The sequence below is a fragment of the Syngnathus typhle genome, linkage group LG6 (genome assembly GCF_033458585.1).
Source record: "Syngnathus typhle isolate RoL2023-S1 ecotype Sweden linkage group LG6, RoL_Styp_1.0, whole genome shotgun sequence".
Classification (NCBI taxonomy): domain Eukaryota; kingdom Metazoa; phylum Chordata; class Actinopteri; order Syngnathiformes; family Syngnathidae; genus Syngnathus; species Syngnathus typhle.
Genome location: NC_083743.1, coordinates 5,205,943 through 5,223,168, shown reverse-complemented (window position 1 = coordinate 5,223,168; position 17,226 = coordinate 5,205,943). Strand labels below are relative to the sequence as shown.

Genomic DNA, 17,226 nt, shown 5'->3' with positions numbered 1-17,226 from the left:
CCTGCCAACTTCTTCCTGCGTGGCTACTGCAGAGACATTTCAAAGCCGCCTCCCAGCTCATCCAGACAATCAGTGAGTGCAATTTACCAGTGTACAAAATATGGGTGCATAAATTTAGGGAAATAGGAATTAGGTTGGTTCACTTTTGGGTCATTAACACCAATTCATGTACTTTTGAGGTTCTTTTATTGCTTATCTTTTCTATATGATGATATTCTTAATTGTGGCCGCCTTTGCATCTAAGGACTGATTTCATTTTTATTATTTTATTTGTTTAAGCCTTCTTAAACGAAAGAGAAACGTGGTCCCCCTAGTGTCGGTTGATTGTACTGCTGGGAGTAGATTTACGCTGCCATTAATCATTAAATATTGAACTAATTTCTAATGAATTATTTAAATAATTTGATCCTTAACTACCCCATATTCGTTACACGGACAACATAATAGAAAGACATTATAAATCAACACAAAGCACAAATGGTATCATTCTTAAACGAAAGAGAAACGTGGTGCCCCTAGTGGCGGTTGATTGTACTGCTGGGAGTAAATTTACGCTGCCATCAATCATTAAATATTGAACTAATTTCTAATGAATTATTTAAATAATTTGATCCTTAACTACCCCATATTCGTTACACGGACAACATAATAGAAAGACATTATAAATCAACACAAAGCACAAATGGTATCACTTTAAAAGTTTAATGCAAAACATCCCAAGTAACTTCATCAGGGTCCATTTTACATTCATGTGGCCAGTATAAAAGTTTGCACCAAAACAGCTGAGTGACATGTAGCACCATAATCCATTCTCGTGTTATTAATCCTTTGTACCGCCATTGTAATTATTATTATTATTTTTACATTATTCCAGTATATCCAGAGTCAAGCTACCATGATGAGTTTGACATTACACACAAAGAAATTGACCATAACAATCGAAAAACAGAGTAAATAAAAATTCAAGTCTCATTCTGTTGATGTCATTAGTTTATGGATGGGAGAAATGGTCATGTGATCCTATTGAGAGTGGTACATTCCATAATAAAGAAGCTAAAGCAGGACAAACAAAGTATTTCGAAACAACATGCAAATGAGCTGGATGGATATTTGCAATCACATGGCCCGCTGCCGCAGAGCCCCGCCTCCGCTGTTTGTTTTGCCGTCCGTCACATCGCCGTTTCCAGGGACCAAAGGCGTTAACTCTGGAAAAAAACGATTCTTAGATTCTTAAACCTTTCAAAATAAAACTCACCCTGTCATAAGAAACTTCCTGTCCAGCATCCTACCTTGCATTTCGGTTCCCACCGTTCCTTCATCCTCGTGCTTGTTGCGTCTTGCGCTGTTGTTCTTGTCCGGCTCTTCCTCGTGGATGACGAGCTGGTCAGGCTTGGCCGCGGCTTTCTTGGCGTCCACGGTGTCCATCTTGACGAGACACAGTGTCTGCAGCAAACCCATGGCGTCAAAGTCCTCGCCGGAACATTCTCCTCCTTTCTTCAGCAACTCCAGCACCTACACACAATCAAGATATCATTAAATAATGCCATCGGGGCAAAAAACAAAAAAGTGCAACAAATGGGACGTAATGGAGGCCATTGTTGAACACTGTGGAAACAAAATGAGGACTTAAAATTAAAAAGTGATATGTCAAATTTTGTGTCATACAGACCTTGATATACTTGTAAGACTTGAGCTCGCTGATGTTCTCCTCCAGGAAGAGCAGATAGAGGGAGAGGTCATCCCATTGGCCGGTGGGGGTGGGCAGGACGCTCACCGTGGGCAACGATTGGTAGGTTTCCAGGAAGTGGGCGTAGCGGTGACACAGAAGGGGGCGGAGACTGGCATAGATCACCAAGGGGATCAGCCCAGAGAAGATGATCAAGTTGACCATGCTAGGAGGAGAATATTTCCATCATCCTTTCAAAATCTGTTTCTACCCTCCTCACGTAGGACGTACCTGAGCAGCGTGAAGACTCCCACGGCGATGAGCTTGCACTGCACTTTTTCCGGGACGGTGGAGTCGTTGACCAGCAAGCCCACTCTTAGCGTGCAGCCAAAGTCGTCGGTGAGTGAGGCTAAGCGCAGGTAGTAGCCCAGGTAGAGGCAAGCGCACAGCAACGTGACCAACGTCAGACCTCGGCACAGCAGGTAGCGGGTCAGCAGCACGTGAGAGAAACGCTTGGTCGTCAGGAACTTCTCCACCAATGGGTAGTTGAAGCAGCCCTCCGTCGGATCGCTGCAACTTTGTGACGACGGTAATCAATAGTCCGAGTGAAAAGGAGCAAAAATTTCAAGTACCTGTCGGCGCCCTGCAAAGCGTCGGTGGTCATTCGCTTGGCGAGCGTGACGGCTCGGTTGTAACATCGGTCCAGCTCCTCCATGATGAAGCCAAGGTCCGACTGGAGCAACGGCGCCGACCAGAACCTCCAGAACAATGCCGGACTGTAAGTCACCATGGCCACCAGCAGCAGGATGTACGGGAAGAACTGGAGCCCAAAACACACGTGTTAGTGAAAGAGCACGTGTGCGACGGGGTAAGCTGGCGGTACCTTGTGCAACCACAGAGGCAGCGTGTGCGTGTGCACGGACGCCCAGCAGTACGAATCGACGTACGCCGCCTGTCTCCATGAAAAGTTGCTGGGAGCGAAGCAGCTAATCTGAGTCCCTGTAACAAATTCCACATTGTGAAGACATGTTTGGATTTGTTAGCTAGCAGGCTAATTTTCTCGTTCTCGGAGACTGACCGACGGATACTTCCTGCGCGAAGGCCAGAGAGATGAGGAGGAGAGGAAGACCCACGGCCACGCAGGTCACCATCTTGTCCACCGCTAACTCGGTGCGTACGCTGCGGTATCGAGCCTGGTTGGGATCCTTCAGGAGAAAGTCGCTGAACACGTACTCGGTGGCTACGTGGGCGATGGCCATGATCACGCTCTGGGATAAAAAGTAGGAAGAAAACAATACCAAAACATCTTGGATTTATATCAAGCAGTTTGGATTTATGCTTCGGACATTACGTGGCTCCTTCTGGTGTGCGCATTTTGGTCAACCAGGGCAGTAATTTTTGAGCTATTCCATTTTTTTTTTGTATAAGTGCTATCAGAAATTGGCATTCATTTGATGACTTTCGACTTGCAGCTTTTTATTTTGGTAAACATGGTAGCTTGTCATAAGACAATCATTGACACTGGTATGCAGACTACCAGTTATGTGGTTAAAGTTGCTAAACATGACGCCCAATATGACTCATGACTTGTGATCTGAATAACATGCGACTCGTGAAGCACCGTGTGTGTGTTTGCAAACATCGCGCGAAGAAAACTTCCTAAACTTCTTGCGTGATCAGTAAAGTCAACAAAGATAACGATCGTAATCAATCTAATGACAGAATAGATACATTTCCCTCAGAATCAATAGTGTGTACAATCACTGTGGATTTAATAAGGAGTTAGTGAAAACTTTGGAAAAATGCCTGCAGGACAATTGCATGTGCAGCTGTCTGCTTGTAGGCTAAAAATAAACACAAAATGCGACAATAACAAATACAAGTTGCATTCAGGGCCATCTTAACAAGGTGAGTTTTTAATATTAATTTAGCAGAATGTACCTGAATGCATCACTCATTACTTCCTGAAAATTAATAAACAAAATCGGCTAGTTTAAATGTACAAAATTGGCGAAATGAATGAGAACTCACCTTTCCGCTCTTTGCAAGTCGTTTACCACTCTCACATGACTTTGTTTACACGTTTAGAGTTAACTAGACTGAGTTAAAGAAGAACATGTGCCCGGCGACGGCGACACACAACAGCTGAAACAAAAGATAACTTTCACTATGACATCACTTCCGGTATTCTTGACGGCGATGCCTTCATCGAAAAGTTCTCAAAATCATCAGCGCGCTGAACCCGCAATTTTATTTTATTTGTCAGGGTTTATTAAATTGTTACTTTACTAGGATGAAGAAAGACGAGTATTGTTTAAAGGAATTTTATGGATTCTGGGCAAGACCCACACAACTGTTAGAGCTCTAAACTGCTGTAATATATTGCTTTTGAATTCATTTTTCTACGTTGTAAACGCACCAACTTTTAATTTAAAACGTTGTTATGCTACGGAAACGTAAATGAGTTTATACCGAGCCGTTTAATATTGCTTTATTGTGCGCGCTTGCTTAATTAAAGTAAAAAAAAACAAGCGGGACTGCTGCTGCTGTTTTTCTATCGCGATACATTTTTAGCACGCCGAACGTCTCACTTTGGAGTCAAGTTACAATCACACACCAGAAATATCACTATAGATTTGCTATCAATGTAAAAAATATCAGCCCACAAAAACTGTTTTCTGGGGCTTGTAGGTTTATTCTGAAAAGCTTATCCGGAAGTTGTAGTCTTTTTACAACCGCTGCTTTGCCCGCCCCTGTGCCCCATTCATTCCCTTCGACTCGCATCCCTCCCATCCGCGGCCGGCCCTCCCCTCCCGCTTCAGTCCGCCTGGAAAGATGGCTGCTCCGGCGTTGCTCAGGAGCTCCGAACCGGCGCTGTGCCCGAGCTTCGCGGAGGTCTGCTCGTTCCTGGAGCGCTACGGAGCTGTCCTCGACCTGCCCGAGATGACGTTCCCGCAAATGGAGGACTACCTACGCGACAAGACGTCAGGTGAGAGGCTCATTTTTGTCAATATTGTGGCGAAGGGAAGAAGTGGCGGAAAAGCTGCGACACTCGGAGGAGGAGAAGGAGGAGGAGAAGGGGGGCACCCGGGCACCATCACCACTATCATCGCGAGGATGGTGACGGTGAGGAAGCTGTGTGTTGGCCCTGGTGAACATCACCAGTCTACTTAGGACGTTGCACCACATGGCGACATTTTCGTCCTGCTTTTCTCGCGTTTCAGTCCAGCGCCATTAGACACACAATCAATCACGAAACAAGTTCTCAAGTTTGAACGCGGAGGAACGGTCGAAGCTAACACGAAGCTAGCGCCCCTTAAAAACATTTACTCTCATTTTGACGTGGAAATAAAAAGGCAACGAGTTCACTGGAGTCCATTGTTATTTTAAAGTGTTGAGACGAAGCTTATGGTGTGTTCAAGAGAAGACGAGCAACAGGAAGACTTTAAATGTGAATAAGAGAAGGTAGCCATGATGGAGTCTGGTTAGCTCCTCCGACTCGAGTCAGGTGTACTTTTTTGCTTTAATTCAGCGGCTCTCGGCAACAAGAACTGAATTTTAAGCTGACGTCCAACCTCAACCTTGTTTGGTTGTTTTACATCTTTGTAGTCGTTACGGTTGAAGAAAGAAAAGAAGGTAGAGATAAAAACAGTAGATGCGAAACGCTGGCTGTCAAATGTACGCATGCGCAGTAGGGGCCTTCACAGCTAACTAGCTCCTGAAGTTAGCATTGATGCTGAGAGTTGAAACAAGCTGGATTTATGGTTATTGTCATGTTTTTGGCGTAATAAATCGTAACGGAAGTGTTACTTCAATGCTATACACTGCTTGAGCCTGCTTTGTAAATCGAGTAGTTTAATTGAAAATTTAAATGTCGCGCTACGCCGTAAACGCGATTTACGACAATACTTCCAACCACAGTGGAAAATCGACTTAAATTTATTGTTTTAATGAAGTATCCATCTGCTTGGTTGCACTTGCTGATATTATGTTATAATCAATTACATCGAAGCTCAGTTGTTGCATTCGGCGACAGTCTGAAATCACATTTTCTTTGTATCTCCCTCTCTCTCTCTCTCTCTCTCTCTCTCTCTCTCTCTCTCTCTCTCTCTCTCTCTCTCCGTCTTTCTGGCGATCGTCTAATTCTCAAATCATAGCGTTTATCGAGTTGAAAGTAGTCGAAACAAGTGGACCATGTGTGCATACTTTTCAAGTTTTGAATTTTCCATTTCTTTTTCAGTTCCCAAACCTCTCGTAGATCTTCACGTGAAACTGCTCCGAAAGCTCGGCAAGACCGTTACAACGGAGCGTTGGGAAAAATACCTGGCCAAAGCAAGTGAAGCACGCAGTCGGTCCAAAGTTGATTTGTGATCTGCGCTAAAGTGAAGCTTCCAAGGGCTACATCTGATGTTTATTCTCTTCTAGAGTTGCCAGGAGCTGAACAGCGCCTGGGCATGGGAGCTGGAACAGAACGGCTACCAGGACATGTCCATGGAGTGCAAGTCCAGCATCCTCAAAGTATGACATTCGTTCATTCATCCGTCTCACGGTGCCACCACGTACATAAATATGTGATGGGATAAACCGTTTTTGCGACGATGGAAATCGATTGTATTGTTGTCTGTGTTTTTGCAGTATCTTTGCGAGTGCCAGTTTGACGACAACTTGAAGTTCAAAGGGGTGATCAATGAGGAGGAGCCGGACAAGATGCGCCTGCAGCCCATCGGGCGGGACAAGCAGGGCCTGATGTACTGGTTGCAGCTGGACCAGGAGCAAAACATCCGGCTGTACACAGAGGAGCAGGACGACTTGGACGGCTCCACCTGGAGGTGCATCGTCAGGTACTGGAACCAAAAGACTGGTTTTCCCCATCCGATTTGCGTTTCTCTCAACCTGTGCGTTCTTTCCGACGGTCGCCTCAGGACTCGCAACGACCTGGCTGATGCTCTGGAGCTCCTCAAGGCCCAAGTCTTTCCCAACCTGAACCAGGACCAAAAAGAGAAACCGGCTGAGTCCGGGAGCAGCAGTCCCGCTTCCAGAGAATCAGGTAAGTGACTCAATAATATAGAATATTTTCAAGTTACCCCCCCCAAAAGTATCGAAACCACAAATTAATGTGACGCACAAGTCAACTGATGGATTTGATCTCACCCTCTCTCGCAAATGAGTCAAAGTGCGACAGAAAATGGATGGATTCTATTTGGTTTACTGCCTGGAAGCAACATTCTTTCTTGTGTGGCATCAAAGTAGATGAAGACGGCAAACTCCACAAGACCTCAGAGGATGTTGCTGATGATGTGAAGGTTGAAGAAGAGGAGAAAGCCCTCCAACAAGGTAAGGTTAATGGGATTTAAGCAAACTTGTTCATTTCTTTTCTGTTTTGCTATAAAAATGTTGCATGGCATTTTCAAGGATTGCTGTCGATAGCACTCCTAAACAATTAAAATAAAAAAAATGAATTTTTGTTGGGAAAAATTTGCCTGCTTCTAGGGGGAAACACGGAGCAGACGGCGAGCATCAAGCAGGAGGCAAAGGAGGAGACCAGCGATCAAGGGGCTCCTATCGATAACCACGTGAGCACCATCACCTCCGTCATCAAATCAGATTGCAGGGACCAGTCTGTCGTCAAGACGTCGGGGCCCAAGCAGGACGCAAACAAGGAAGGAGAGGCAGAGCGCGCCGTAGTCAAGAGCAGCCAACAGGCTAAGATACCGCTGAAAAAAAGAGAGCTGAAGTTAGCCGAGAGTTACCATGACAACCACCTCAACAACAACAACAACGGCGGCGGCAGCAGCATCATAGTGTGCAATCCCTCAGTCATACAAAGCAAGGACACGTCAGCACCAGCTGGCGGTCAGTCAGCAGCGGCGGCGGCGCAAAACCACCCCGAGCTGACTAACGGGAGATCGTCAATAGTGTCGCATCACGTGGGGGTCATTCGTGGACCGACGTCCAACGAAGCCAATGGCTCCAAAGCGGCAGAGGAAGAGAAGAACCTGCAGGGTTCCAACGCAAGTACGGAAAGTATGCCATTTTTTTTTTTATCTCATTCGTTTTTCGGGTCTGGAAAATTAGCTCGCTGTCAATAATTGCAAGTTTCACAGTCAAGATAAATCACTTCCTACTAGGTGTGGAATTTTTACATTTGAAATGCGCAGGAACCCTGGAGGTGGGACGCCAGTCGGTGCTGGTGCGGAATGAGCCCATCGTCGTGGAGACCGCACTCGCCGACCAAGATGCGGACACAGGTGCAGACAAAGAAACCGATGAAAGTGCCCTTCCGGGAGAGGCCGCTGACGTGGGCACACAAGAACCTCAGGTGGAAAAAGAAGCGAGCCAAGATGAACACCTGATGGATGTCAGTACTTTAGGAAAAGTGCAAGCAGAGTTAAAGGAAGACGACGGCGTCAATGGCGAGCTACCGGATCAGTCAAGCGAGAAGAGTGGCGCGGAGAAGCCGCGGCCACGAGAGGAAGCCTCCTCGGAGCTCCAGAAGGAAGGAATTCGCTTGAAAATTAAGATCCCGCCTCATCGCAGGAACAAGCTGAAGGCCAAGGCACAGCAGAAGGAGTCGTCGGAGGGGGAGGGCTCCCTCAGGAGGTCTGCCAGGATTTCCAGGTTTGTCACCCACCTCACCTATCGTGAAAGTTTTCCACAGAAGTTTTAGAAACCAGAACTTGATTAGCTGTTCCGTGTTTGATAGTGCACATTTGCCGTGTCAACCTCACAGGCCAAGCTCCAAGGCAGCCGAGAGCCCGAAAAAAAAGAAAGGCCAACAAAAGCAGGGCGAAGAGGCAGAAGAAGAAGTGGAAGGAGAAGAGGAGGAGGAGCAGGAGGAAGAAGACGACGACGACGACGAAGAGCAGAGTGTTGGTGCCAGCATAGACAGAAAAGCAAAAGCTGTCGACCAAATGAGGAAGCGCAGGGTAACGTCGCCTCTTCTACACTCGATGGGCAGATTGCACTTAGATAGCAGCACATGAACACTCAAATCTGACCTGGGGGAAAAAATCAAATCTCCTCTATGACTCTCCACCGCTGCTTTTTGTTTTTTTACATGTTCAGGGTAAGCGGAGACATCGGCACCCCCGCTGGTCCAACATCAAGCGCCACAAACACAACGAAGATGAGGCCAATAAAGCTGGAGGAAGCAAGGAGCCCAGCGAAGGAGGAAGCCACTCGGACGACTCCTGCCAGTCCGAGGACGTTCCCAAGGAGGACGCCTGCACCCACTGCGGCCTTCCAAACCACCCGGAACTTGTACGTAACTTTTCTTTTTTTTTCCGCCTGAATGATGTCATCGCTGGAGGTTTTGTTGACGCTTCAGCTCATTTGTCATCATTAGATTCTGTTGTGCGACTCGTGTGACAGCGGATACCACACAGCCTGTCTCCGACCGCCACTCATGCTCATCCCTGATGGCGAGTGGTTCTGCCCGCCCTGCCAGCACGTAAGACAAAATATGGCCATTAGTGGCGCACACAGCTAAATCCGTCCTAGGCTGTCCTCTGGTGTCAACATTGAAACAATGCTAGGATAGTTTATGTGGCAAATCAAATGGTTTTATTTATGCTAACTCATTAGCTGTGCTGCTAACATCCCATGTTTTGTGACTGCAGAAACTGCTGTGCGAAAGACTGGAAGAGCAGCTGCTGAACCTGGACAGCGCGCTGAAGAAGCGAGAGCGTGCTGAGAGGAGGTAAAGACACACACACACACACGCACACACACACGTACACTAACGAGTTGATGGAATGACACATCTCTGTCTGTGTCAGACGGGAGCGGCTGGTGTACGTGGGGATCAGCGTGGAGAACATCATCCCCGTGAGTCCACAGCAGAATGACGGACGCCTTCAAGTTTGCGACGGAGAGTGACGAGGCGTTTTATTGTGTCCTCGCAGGGAAATGAGGAAGATGAAAAGATGCCCAAAAAAAAGGATGCCAAGAAGAGTAAAAATCTCGGGAGGAGGTCAACCAGAACGAGGAAGCACATCAGTTACAGGTGACTGACTTGGTCGGCGAACGTGTTTGTATTTTTTTTTTTTAGTGGTCTAAAAAGGAAATGTGACCGTTTGTGCTTCAGATTTGACGACTTTGACGACGCCATCGACGAAGCCATCGAGGAAGACGTTGGCGACAACACTGGTGAGTTGGTCCACTTTCCACTCGCTGGTGGGTTTTTTTTAATTAAAATAAAATAATGATACCAATGCTGCCGATGTCAGGGGAAGGCCACGACATCGCCGCCGACGGAGCATTGTCTGAACACGGCGCGGCGAGCCGCCGCCGGCCCATGATGCTTGCCGCGCAAAACAGGAAGCGCCGGCGTCTCAACGACCTGGAGAGCGACAGCACGGCGGCGGAGAGTGAAGACGACTTTACGCTCAGCAACAGGTAACATCATGGCTGCAAGATACTGCACATTTAGAGCGAGGCTGTCAATTGTCATCTAGCAATTACATTATCAAGACTTTTGATATTTAACATTTCCTTTCTTAATTTAGTCATATTTAAGTTTTATTGTCAATAAAATTGTCTGATATGAAAATCTATTACAAAAATTAGAACATGTTTTTTTAATAAATACCAAAATTAATATATTATTATCATTCATGTATTAATTATTTGAATACAATATGTACGCATATTACAGTATACACTTTTTAATGAATTGCTTTTTTTTGTTAAGATTATTTTTGACTGTATCTTGCTGACTTTTTGTTGTTCAGCTCTGAGGAGGAAGAATTTGGCGGCTCGGGGGCCGACGATGACGATGAGGACGGCGCCAGCTGGGACAGCGCGACGCGGCCCAAACGTTCAGCAAAAGCATTGGCCAAACACAAAGTCGGCAGGACCAAACACAGAGTCGGGAGGCCGCCTGGACGGCGGCGCCGGAGACATTCCTCTGAAGAAGAGGAGGAGGGCAGCGACGAAGGTGAGTCTCATGGATCTCCCGAAGCCGCAGGATTCAAATACCCTCACGCGCTTTTCTTCGACAGACTCCGATCAGTACAGCGACATGTCGGACAAAGCGCGCGGCGGGCTGAGGCGCGGCCAGCGGCAGCAGGTCAACTACCGGGAGACGTCAGAGTCGTCAGACAATTCGCCGACGTCTGCCAAAAAGAAAGAAGTGAGACAGCGCGGACGGCCGCGTAAGGAACGGTTTTCGAGCGACTACAGTGACGGTCAGTGCTCCCCACAGAAATCGTAAAAATTACAAATACAGGAAGTCGTTAAGTCGTCCGTTTACACCAGTTTCATTCCTAAGCTGGATTTGGACGCAAGTTATAATGTGCCCAAGTCCATCAAGATAATTTCCGATGTGTATTTTTGTCTTATTGTGTAATATTTCATCCAACACTTCTTTGTTTCCACTAATTATGTATTCTTTCTTTTTTTTTTATTCTAATTGACGTGTATTTTAAAATGTTTAAAATCATACTTGTTCTCCCAGCATCGTCATCCTCACGGGACTCTGAGGATGAGGATGAAGGCGATCGGGGGAAGAGGAAGCGAGAGAAGCAGCGAAGACAAAGAGAAGAGGATGACGTCTGCGCTCGCCGCTCCAAAGCCAAGCAAAGGCGACACGACCGGGAGGAGGAAGAAGACGACAGCCAGGCCAGAAAGAAAAGGCGTCGACGGAAAACTTCGGAAGAAGACGAGGATGAAAGGAGGGACGTCCGGCGGACGGGTAAAGAGGACGATGACCCGGAGAAGATGGGCAGAGGGAAGAGACGGGAGATGTTGTCCCAACAGCGGCGTAAGCGTTTGGCTCAGATGCTGAAGAAGCGAAGACCTTCCATGGACGAAGATGAGGATGAGGACGAGTCCGACGAATCGGAGTCCTCCTCTGAGGAGGACCGACCCATCCGCAAAAGACTGAACCGCATTGACTCAGACGAGGAGGAGGAGGATTCGGAGGAGACGAAAGACGACAGTGACGAGGAGCGAGGAGGACAAAGCGAACACGGGAGCTCTGAGGGGGCCGCACGCGGCGGCGCGCCCCGGGACGCTGCAGCGGCGGGTGGGCAGGACAAACACAACGGCCCCTTGCACGCCGAGGAAGAAGGAGAGGAGGACAAAGAGCCCAAGTCAGACTCGTTAAACTCTGTCCACAACAGTCCGCACTCGTGATCCGTTCTTCGTCGCTTCTGCTTTCCAAACCCGGGGTTCCCAAACTCTATAGGTCCAGGGGAGACGTTTTCCCAAAGCTTTCGCTGAGCTTTTAACAATTGTAATTAGTTTATTAAGTTTGTTCATTGGTCGACCGGTCCCTACTTGTTGGTAAACACTTTGTAAAATGGTACAACACCATTTAATGCAAATTATTTCACCAACCACCAAGCTACAAGAACGCTAGTTCCAGCAATCCCCTCCATCCAAACAAACAGGTTGTTGTGACCATAAAAAAAAAAAAACGGCATTACGGATGATCACGGACCTGACTCTCCCCTCGAACCTCCCTTTCCGTCTCGCAGCACTCGTTCAATGGCCCCGGCCTCCGCACTCTGGATCGCCTGACTTGAAGTGACTTTTCGACACTGCTGTACATAGCGTGTGGCCCGGCCGTGCACTTTCTCTTTGTAAAATAATAGATGTTGCATTTTAGTCCACTTGTAAAATATAGTGTTCTATTTTCTCAATGAAGGAGGAGGAATGTTGCGGTGGTCGGTGGAGGCCCAGTTTGACACGCTGAGACCGGCGGAGAGGATAGATGCCACCCCCGACGGCCATAAAGTTGTCAGGTAGAAGGGGAGCTCTCATTTCACTTTGCATTAGTCTGATTGGTAAATGCACGGTAAATTTCCGTTTGAGCATTCAGTAATTATCACTCAAGCGCAGGCTTTAAAGAAATTACATAACTGCGACACCCCCTTTCAATGTTTTGGTTTTAATACGCAATTTTTATTTGGAGGTCATCTTCCCATGGACACTGGTGTCAATTTTGGTTGACAGCAGGTAACAGTACAGGACAAAATGGCAGCCCCCTGAGGCTAAAATCAGATGGTTTTTTTTTTGGTCTAATTCATATTCTACAAATATTAATCATTATATCATGTTTAGACTAGTGGGGGCACAAAAAAATTGCAAAAACAATATGACTTCCATATTAAGGTCCCATGTTGTACTAGTATGAGCTTTGTTCTCACTACTAAGGCAATCCCCAAACTTGTCGAACAACTATATGATACTAGTCTGTGTGCTAGTTCAGCTTCACTCCGAGAACTAATAGCACACTGGTGTCAACTAGTGCAGTATTGCCTCACTAGTAGCATGCAGTTGTCCTTAAAGTGGTTCACACTAGATATTGAATAAAGGCTCAAATGACGTTCCATACGAGCTCTAAGGATGTTTATACTATCTTTTTTTTTTTTTTTTTTACAAGCCGCAGCAATAGCTTGGCTTACAGAAAGATGTCCCACTGGAATGAAATGTAAATAACTGCAATTATTTGTCACGGGAAAAAAAAAAAAAAAGCCAGTGCTGTAGTTACTGTATATTCAATACCCAAAGTTCTTGGAACATCATTTGTGCTTGTTAATGCTCTTAGCTTGGTAAAGTCAAGCCAAAACGAAATGGTGGAAGTCCCTTCCTCTGGCCACTAAATGTAGATTCTCTGCATCTCATATTTTATATTCAAGCTGCAGGTTTTACAGATGCTGTTGTTTTTCTACCGTTTTTTGTTATAGAGAATTCACTTTGTCACCTAGGTGTGAACAAATCCCCTGACTCTGAATCAGACAGAAAAGAAAAAAAAAGTGGTCGTGTTTCCTAAGTGCACCTTAGTCGGGATTTAAACGGACTGGACAAGGACGTGTGACTCTGTTGTTCTGTTACTGTAGTGTCACCTTAATGTTGTCTAAGTTATTAAAAACCAGCACTGCGAGCATCTCCTCAAAAGACACTGTAGCTATGTCTTTCTTTTCTGTTATTGGTAAGCGGTTATTGTACTAAATCATAGGTACATGAATATCCCTTATTTACTTAGAAGGAAATGTTTTGTAACATTTTAATCTAACGCTATCATACGCAGAAAGTAAACACTTCCGGTGTTTCGAAAGTTGTTTTTATTGTTTGTTACAAAGTCAGGAGTCTCTTACGTCATTTCCGTTTGTTGCGCATGAGTCGTCAAAACAAAGCCACCACGTTTTATTTCGCCAAATTGTGATATAAACGTCACACTTAAAACAGCAACAGTAGCCGTTGAATTAAGTGTTACATTTGTGATGTCGCGCTTTAATCGCTTAATTCAACTATCGATACGTATTACGCAACTCCCGCCAAGTTCAAAATCACGCCCAGGAAAAACATATACGCACTACCGAAATTCGCTGTATGGGTTTTCCCTTCAAAATAAAATCTAGTGAGAAGTCATAACGAACCTGCTACAATCCCTTTACTGAAATAAAAGCCGGTTCATAATGTACTACAATGAGAAATTTGTAACTTAATGTTGTTTGACTCATAATCAAGATGATTTCAAAACTTTTAAGGGCTTTAAAAGTTTGATTTGAAATTCCTGTGATGATTAACATCCGGCGGAAAGTTGTCTCACTGATTGGCTGAAGGAGTTTCATGTGGCAAAAAGGTCGAACAGCGGATTTTAAAATTGAAATAGCCAATTTTTTACTATATTCACTATTTTCACGGCTTCCGCGTGGTTTCGTAGCAACTACGATTCTTATTCCAGGTAAGATATCGTGACATTTAAATATTAAATGCCGTATTTCCTGTCATCTTGTACGAAAAGACGTTGCCCCCCACCCCCGCCCGTTGACGTGTTGAAGTTCATAAAAGTTTAATTGTACTCAGTTATTGCCGGTTTGTTACCGATCTGTTACAGTGAACTGAAGCGCATATCTACGCGTTAATTTCGTTTTAAATTAAAGTTTAACACGGCGAAGCACATGGGAGTCTCTCCTCGTCGATGATGTCATCGTGTTGGAATTACGGCGACTCAACGTGTAATAAAAACACACCCGTTAAACAAACACAACGGTAGAAAAGCACTAATTGTGTCTGTATATGTGTCCCGTTGACGCGGAGTGTGATTTTTATCGTCTTGAACGCCCATTTTGCAGCTTTTTCTTTTTACTTTGAAAAAACGTCCACCGTATGCCCGCCATGCTAAAACTACATTACCCATGATGCACCTCGCCAATACTCCAGACTTTTTTTTTTCTCTCTCGAATCGTAGGCGGGAGAAGGAGGAAGCAAGAAAATGGTGGCAGTGTTTAAAGTTTAAAATCCGATGCGTATATACGTTATTTGTTTTTTACGTTAAACATTGCTGGCGAAGAAGAGAGTGAGTGTTAATGAACACTTTTCAACGTTAGCTGAAGCTGGAGAAGCAACAGGTCGGTGTTTGAACTTTGACGCGTTTTTTCCCCCCCCATACGTTTAAAGCTATCCTTTGACCAGTTAGTTACGTAAACATGAGCCTTTTTTTTTTTTTTTTAATATATATAACGGCGTACGTAAAACTCTCACCTAATGACGTCATTTATACCGCAGCACAGTCTTGTGTTTTATTTTTGTTAAAAATAAGGCAAATTTGTACCCAAGCATATTTAGATGTTCTCCCCGCATATACGTTAATGGTTCAGACCAAGTATTTAATCGATAACAACGCTGAAAAAGTAACATTTGGGATGTTTTTGGCGGGGCAGGTGCTATAGGTAGCCATGTTAGCTTTAGCATCTTGTTATAATGTGTTTACGAATGTGTTTGTGAGACTCAAATACAACACATGTCGCACAGCAATGTGTATTTCACAGCCTTGGAATGTCCTTCATGTTAAAACTGAGTTCGTTTTTATTTAAAGTTGTTGATGTTTTGGCCCACGATTTTCAAAGTGACTTTGGATTTCTTTCCAAACGACTCTCCACTCACAATTGATAATTAACACTTACTTAATCTAAAAATAATTGAAGCACATTTTCTCTCCTGCAGTGTGAAGATGATCATGAAGACGCACAAGCGCAAGCTCCAGTCGGAGTCCTCCGATGAGTCTCCGGGTGGCGGCAGCGCTGTAGCGTGGGAGCGTCAACGTCAGTTTGTGTTCAACGTCTCCCTGCACAAGTATCAGCGGGACCAAGAGTCGCCCGAGCCCAGCCTGCGGCGGTCCGTCCTCATCAGCAACACCCTGCGGCAAGTGGAAGCATGTCGAGTGTCCTCCCTTGACATCCGGGCGCCTCTTCCACTCGACCATCCGTCGCCAGAGCAACCGATAGCCAACAGCGTGAATGACCTGCCGTCCCCCGCCAAATGCCAGCGGGTGGTATCTGGTTGTGCGTCGTCTGATGACGCGGAGGACTGGAGCTCTCTGTCCGCTGACCCTGATTTCGCCGTTTCGCCCGCAATCTCGTCCATCCTCAGTGGCTTGGACTCCAGCCTGGACGTGAGCGTGCAGTTGCCGTCCCCGCGGGCAGCCCTCAAGTCCCTGGAAAACCTGCAGGCCTGCTCGGACGCTGGTGGATTCTGGCCGAGGCAGCAGGTCCGAGGGACTCAGGACCCCATGGAGTGGGAGGCCGGCGTGGAGGCGGTGCGCTCCAGCTACCTGAAGGATGTCACAGCTGAGGACATGTTCCAGGACATAGACACATGCCAGCTGGAGAGGGACATGGGGATTCTGGGCCTGAGGAATGAAGAAGGCCTCTCCAGGGAATACCACAGTGCCAAGGGCCTGCCGTCCTTCTCGTCCTTTAGCTCACCACCGACCTCATTCCGGGACGGACTGGATCTTGAGCACCTGATGACCATGTTGGTCGAGTCCTGAGAGGGTATCAGGGTGTCTGATTCTAACTAGTGCTGATAAGTATTATGTAAAGCCGTTTGAGCATTCCATAGTCTTGTTATCCGGTCATGTACTAGTTGAACACTATGTCCTCACTAGTAAGACAATTCAGCCCCTGGTAGAGTAACTGTCTTAGTTTGTATCTCATTCTGAATTGTTACTTGTGAGGACAAAGCGTGAACTAGTGCATGGAATAAATGCTCGGGCGCCCCCCCCCATGAAGCAGTGAGCCCGTGGACAATGAAGCAACTTTATGAATCGGTTACCGGACGAACCTGAGCTGACAAGTGTCAACACTAAAACGTGTGGAGTCTTCCGTGAAGAAAAGTTTCATCACATATTTATCAAGCATGTCTTACAATTTTTTTTTCGTATTCACAAAAGTTCCTGTAAGGGCACTCAGACCCGTTTCCTTGCTGGAATAACTGCACTTTTTTTTTTTTTTTTAATTGTGAGGATGCATCACTGATGTTACTTTGTTGTTCATTGACACCAAGTGTTTAAATGGACATCTTGCATAACTGTTAACATGCGCCACTGAGTTGTTTTTTTTGTCCGTTGACACCAAGTGTTTACAACCTACAAATTTCAGTAAGCCTCAAACAGGTCTTTGTTTTCACTCGTATTTCTCATGCTGGTTTTAAAATGAAGGGCAAAATGTCCCCTTTGTATTTCCTGTTCAAGATGAGATTTGTAATTGATTTTTCATCATACTATTTTAGTAAAATGTGATAATGAAAATGCTGTCTAGTCTGTCCCT

The 17,226-nt window shown here is 45.8% G+C and overlaps 3 protein-coding genes across 6 annotated transcripts; 2 read left to right on the top strand and 1 right to left on the bottom strand.

Annotated features, from left to right (window-relative positions):
* Positions 1-688: 688 nt before the first annotated feature.
* Positions 689-3,858, bottom strand: LOC133155297 (pannexin-1-like). 2 transcript variants are annotated; one of them, XM_061280509.1, is made up of 8 exons: positions 3,698-3,858; positions 2,745-2,934; positions 2,550-2,665; positions 2,299-2,486; positions 1,958-2,242; positions 1,670-1,892; positions 1,290-1,512; positions 689-1,205 (listed from the first exon to the last, which is right to left on the bottom strand). In XM_061280509.1, exons 2-8 carry the CDS (start codon positions 2,923-2,925, stop codon positions 1,117-1,119), a joined length of 1,305 nt encoding a protein of 434 aa, XP_061136493.1. In that variant the 5' UTR covers positions 2,926-2,934; positions 3,698-3,858; the 3' UTR covers positions 689-1,116. The 2 variants fall into 2 exon arrangements, with proteins under 2 accessions (XP_061136493.1, XP_061136494.1); XM_061280510.1 differs by having other exon boundaries at positions 1,958-2,236.
* Positions 3,859-4,428: 570 nt separating this feature from the next.
* On the top strand, positions 4,429-13,572 carry LOC133155296 (remodeling and spacing factor 1-like). 2 transcript variants are annotated; one of them, XM_061280507.1, is made up of 19 exons: positions 4,429-4,655; positions 5,907-5,998; positions 6,092-6,184; positions 6,302-6,507; positions 6,589-6,713; positions 6,917-7,000; positions 7,157-7,690; positions 7,825-8,284; positions 8,397-8,592; positions 8,732-8,926; positions 9,012-9,116; positions 9,286-9,365; positions 9,445-9,493; positions 9,571-9,671; positions 9,753-9,814; positions 9,895-10,063; positions 10,399-10,604; positions 10,669-10,854; positions 11,124-13,572. In XM_061280507.1, exons 1-19 carry the CDS (start codon positions 4,502-4,504, stop codon positions 11,801-11,803), a joined length of 3,777 nt encoding a protein of 1,258 aa, XP_061136491.1. In that variant the 5' UTR covers positions 4,429-4,501; the 3' UTR covers positions 11,804-13,572. The 2 variants fall into 2 exon arrangements, with proteins under 2 accessions (XP_061136491.1, XP_061136492.1); XM_061280508.1 differs by having other exon boundaries at positions 4,651-4,792; positions 6,914-7,000.
* Positions 13,573-14,199: 627 nt separating this feature from the next.
* sertad3 (SERTA domain containing 3) lies at positions 14,200-17,207 on the top strand. Of its 2 annotated transcripts, none has more exons than XM_061280941.1 (2): positions 14,200-14,360; positions 15,623-17,207. In XM_061280941.1, exon 2 carries the CDS (start codon positions 15,630-15,632, stop codon positions 16,446-16,448), a length of 819 nt encoding a protein of 272 aa, XP_061136925.1. In that variant the 5' UTR covers positions 14,200-14,360; positions 15,623-15,629; the 3' UTR covers positions 16,449-17,207. The 2 variants fall into 2 exon arrangements, with proteins under 2 accessions (XP_061136925.1, XP_061136926.1); XM_061280942.1 differs by lacking the exon at positions 14,200-14,360 and adding an exon at positions 14,449-15,027.
* Positions 17,208-17,226: the final 19 nt, after the last annotated feature.

Excerpts from the sequence above, each read along its gene's own strand:
- LOC133155297 (XM_061280509.1), bottom strand. The coding sequence starts at position 2,925 with ATGGCCATCGCCCACGTAGCCACCGAGTACGTGTTCAGCGACTTTCTC. Across the intron at positions 2,487-2,549 it reads TGCCTCTGTGGTTGCACAAG|TTCTTCCCGTACATCCTGCT; the intron begins GTACCGCCAGCT and ends TTTGGGCTCCAG. Across the intron at positions 1,513-1,669 it reads AGTCTTACAAGTATATCAAG|GTGCTGGAGTTGCTGAAGAA; the intron begins GTCTGTATGACA and ends GATTGTGTGTAG.
- LOC133155296 (XM_061280507.1), top strand. The coding sequence starts at position 4,502 with ATGGCTGCTCCGGCGTTGCTCAGGAGCTCCGAACCGGCGCTGTGCCCG. Across the intron at positions 8,285-8,396 it reads AGGTCTGCCAGGATTTCCAG|GCCAAGCTCCAAGGCAGCCG; the intron begins GTTTGTCACCCA and ends TCAACCTCACAG. Across the intron at positions 10,855-11,123 it reads TTCGAGCGACTACAGTGACG|CATCGTCATCCTCACGGGAC; the intron begins GTCAGTGCTCCC and ends TTGTTCTCCCAG.
- sertad3 (XM_061280941.1), top strand. The coding sequence starts at position 15,630 with ATGATCATGAAGACGCACAAGCGCAAGCTCCAGTCGGAGTCCTCCGAT.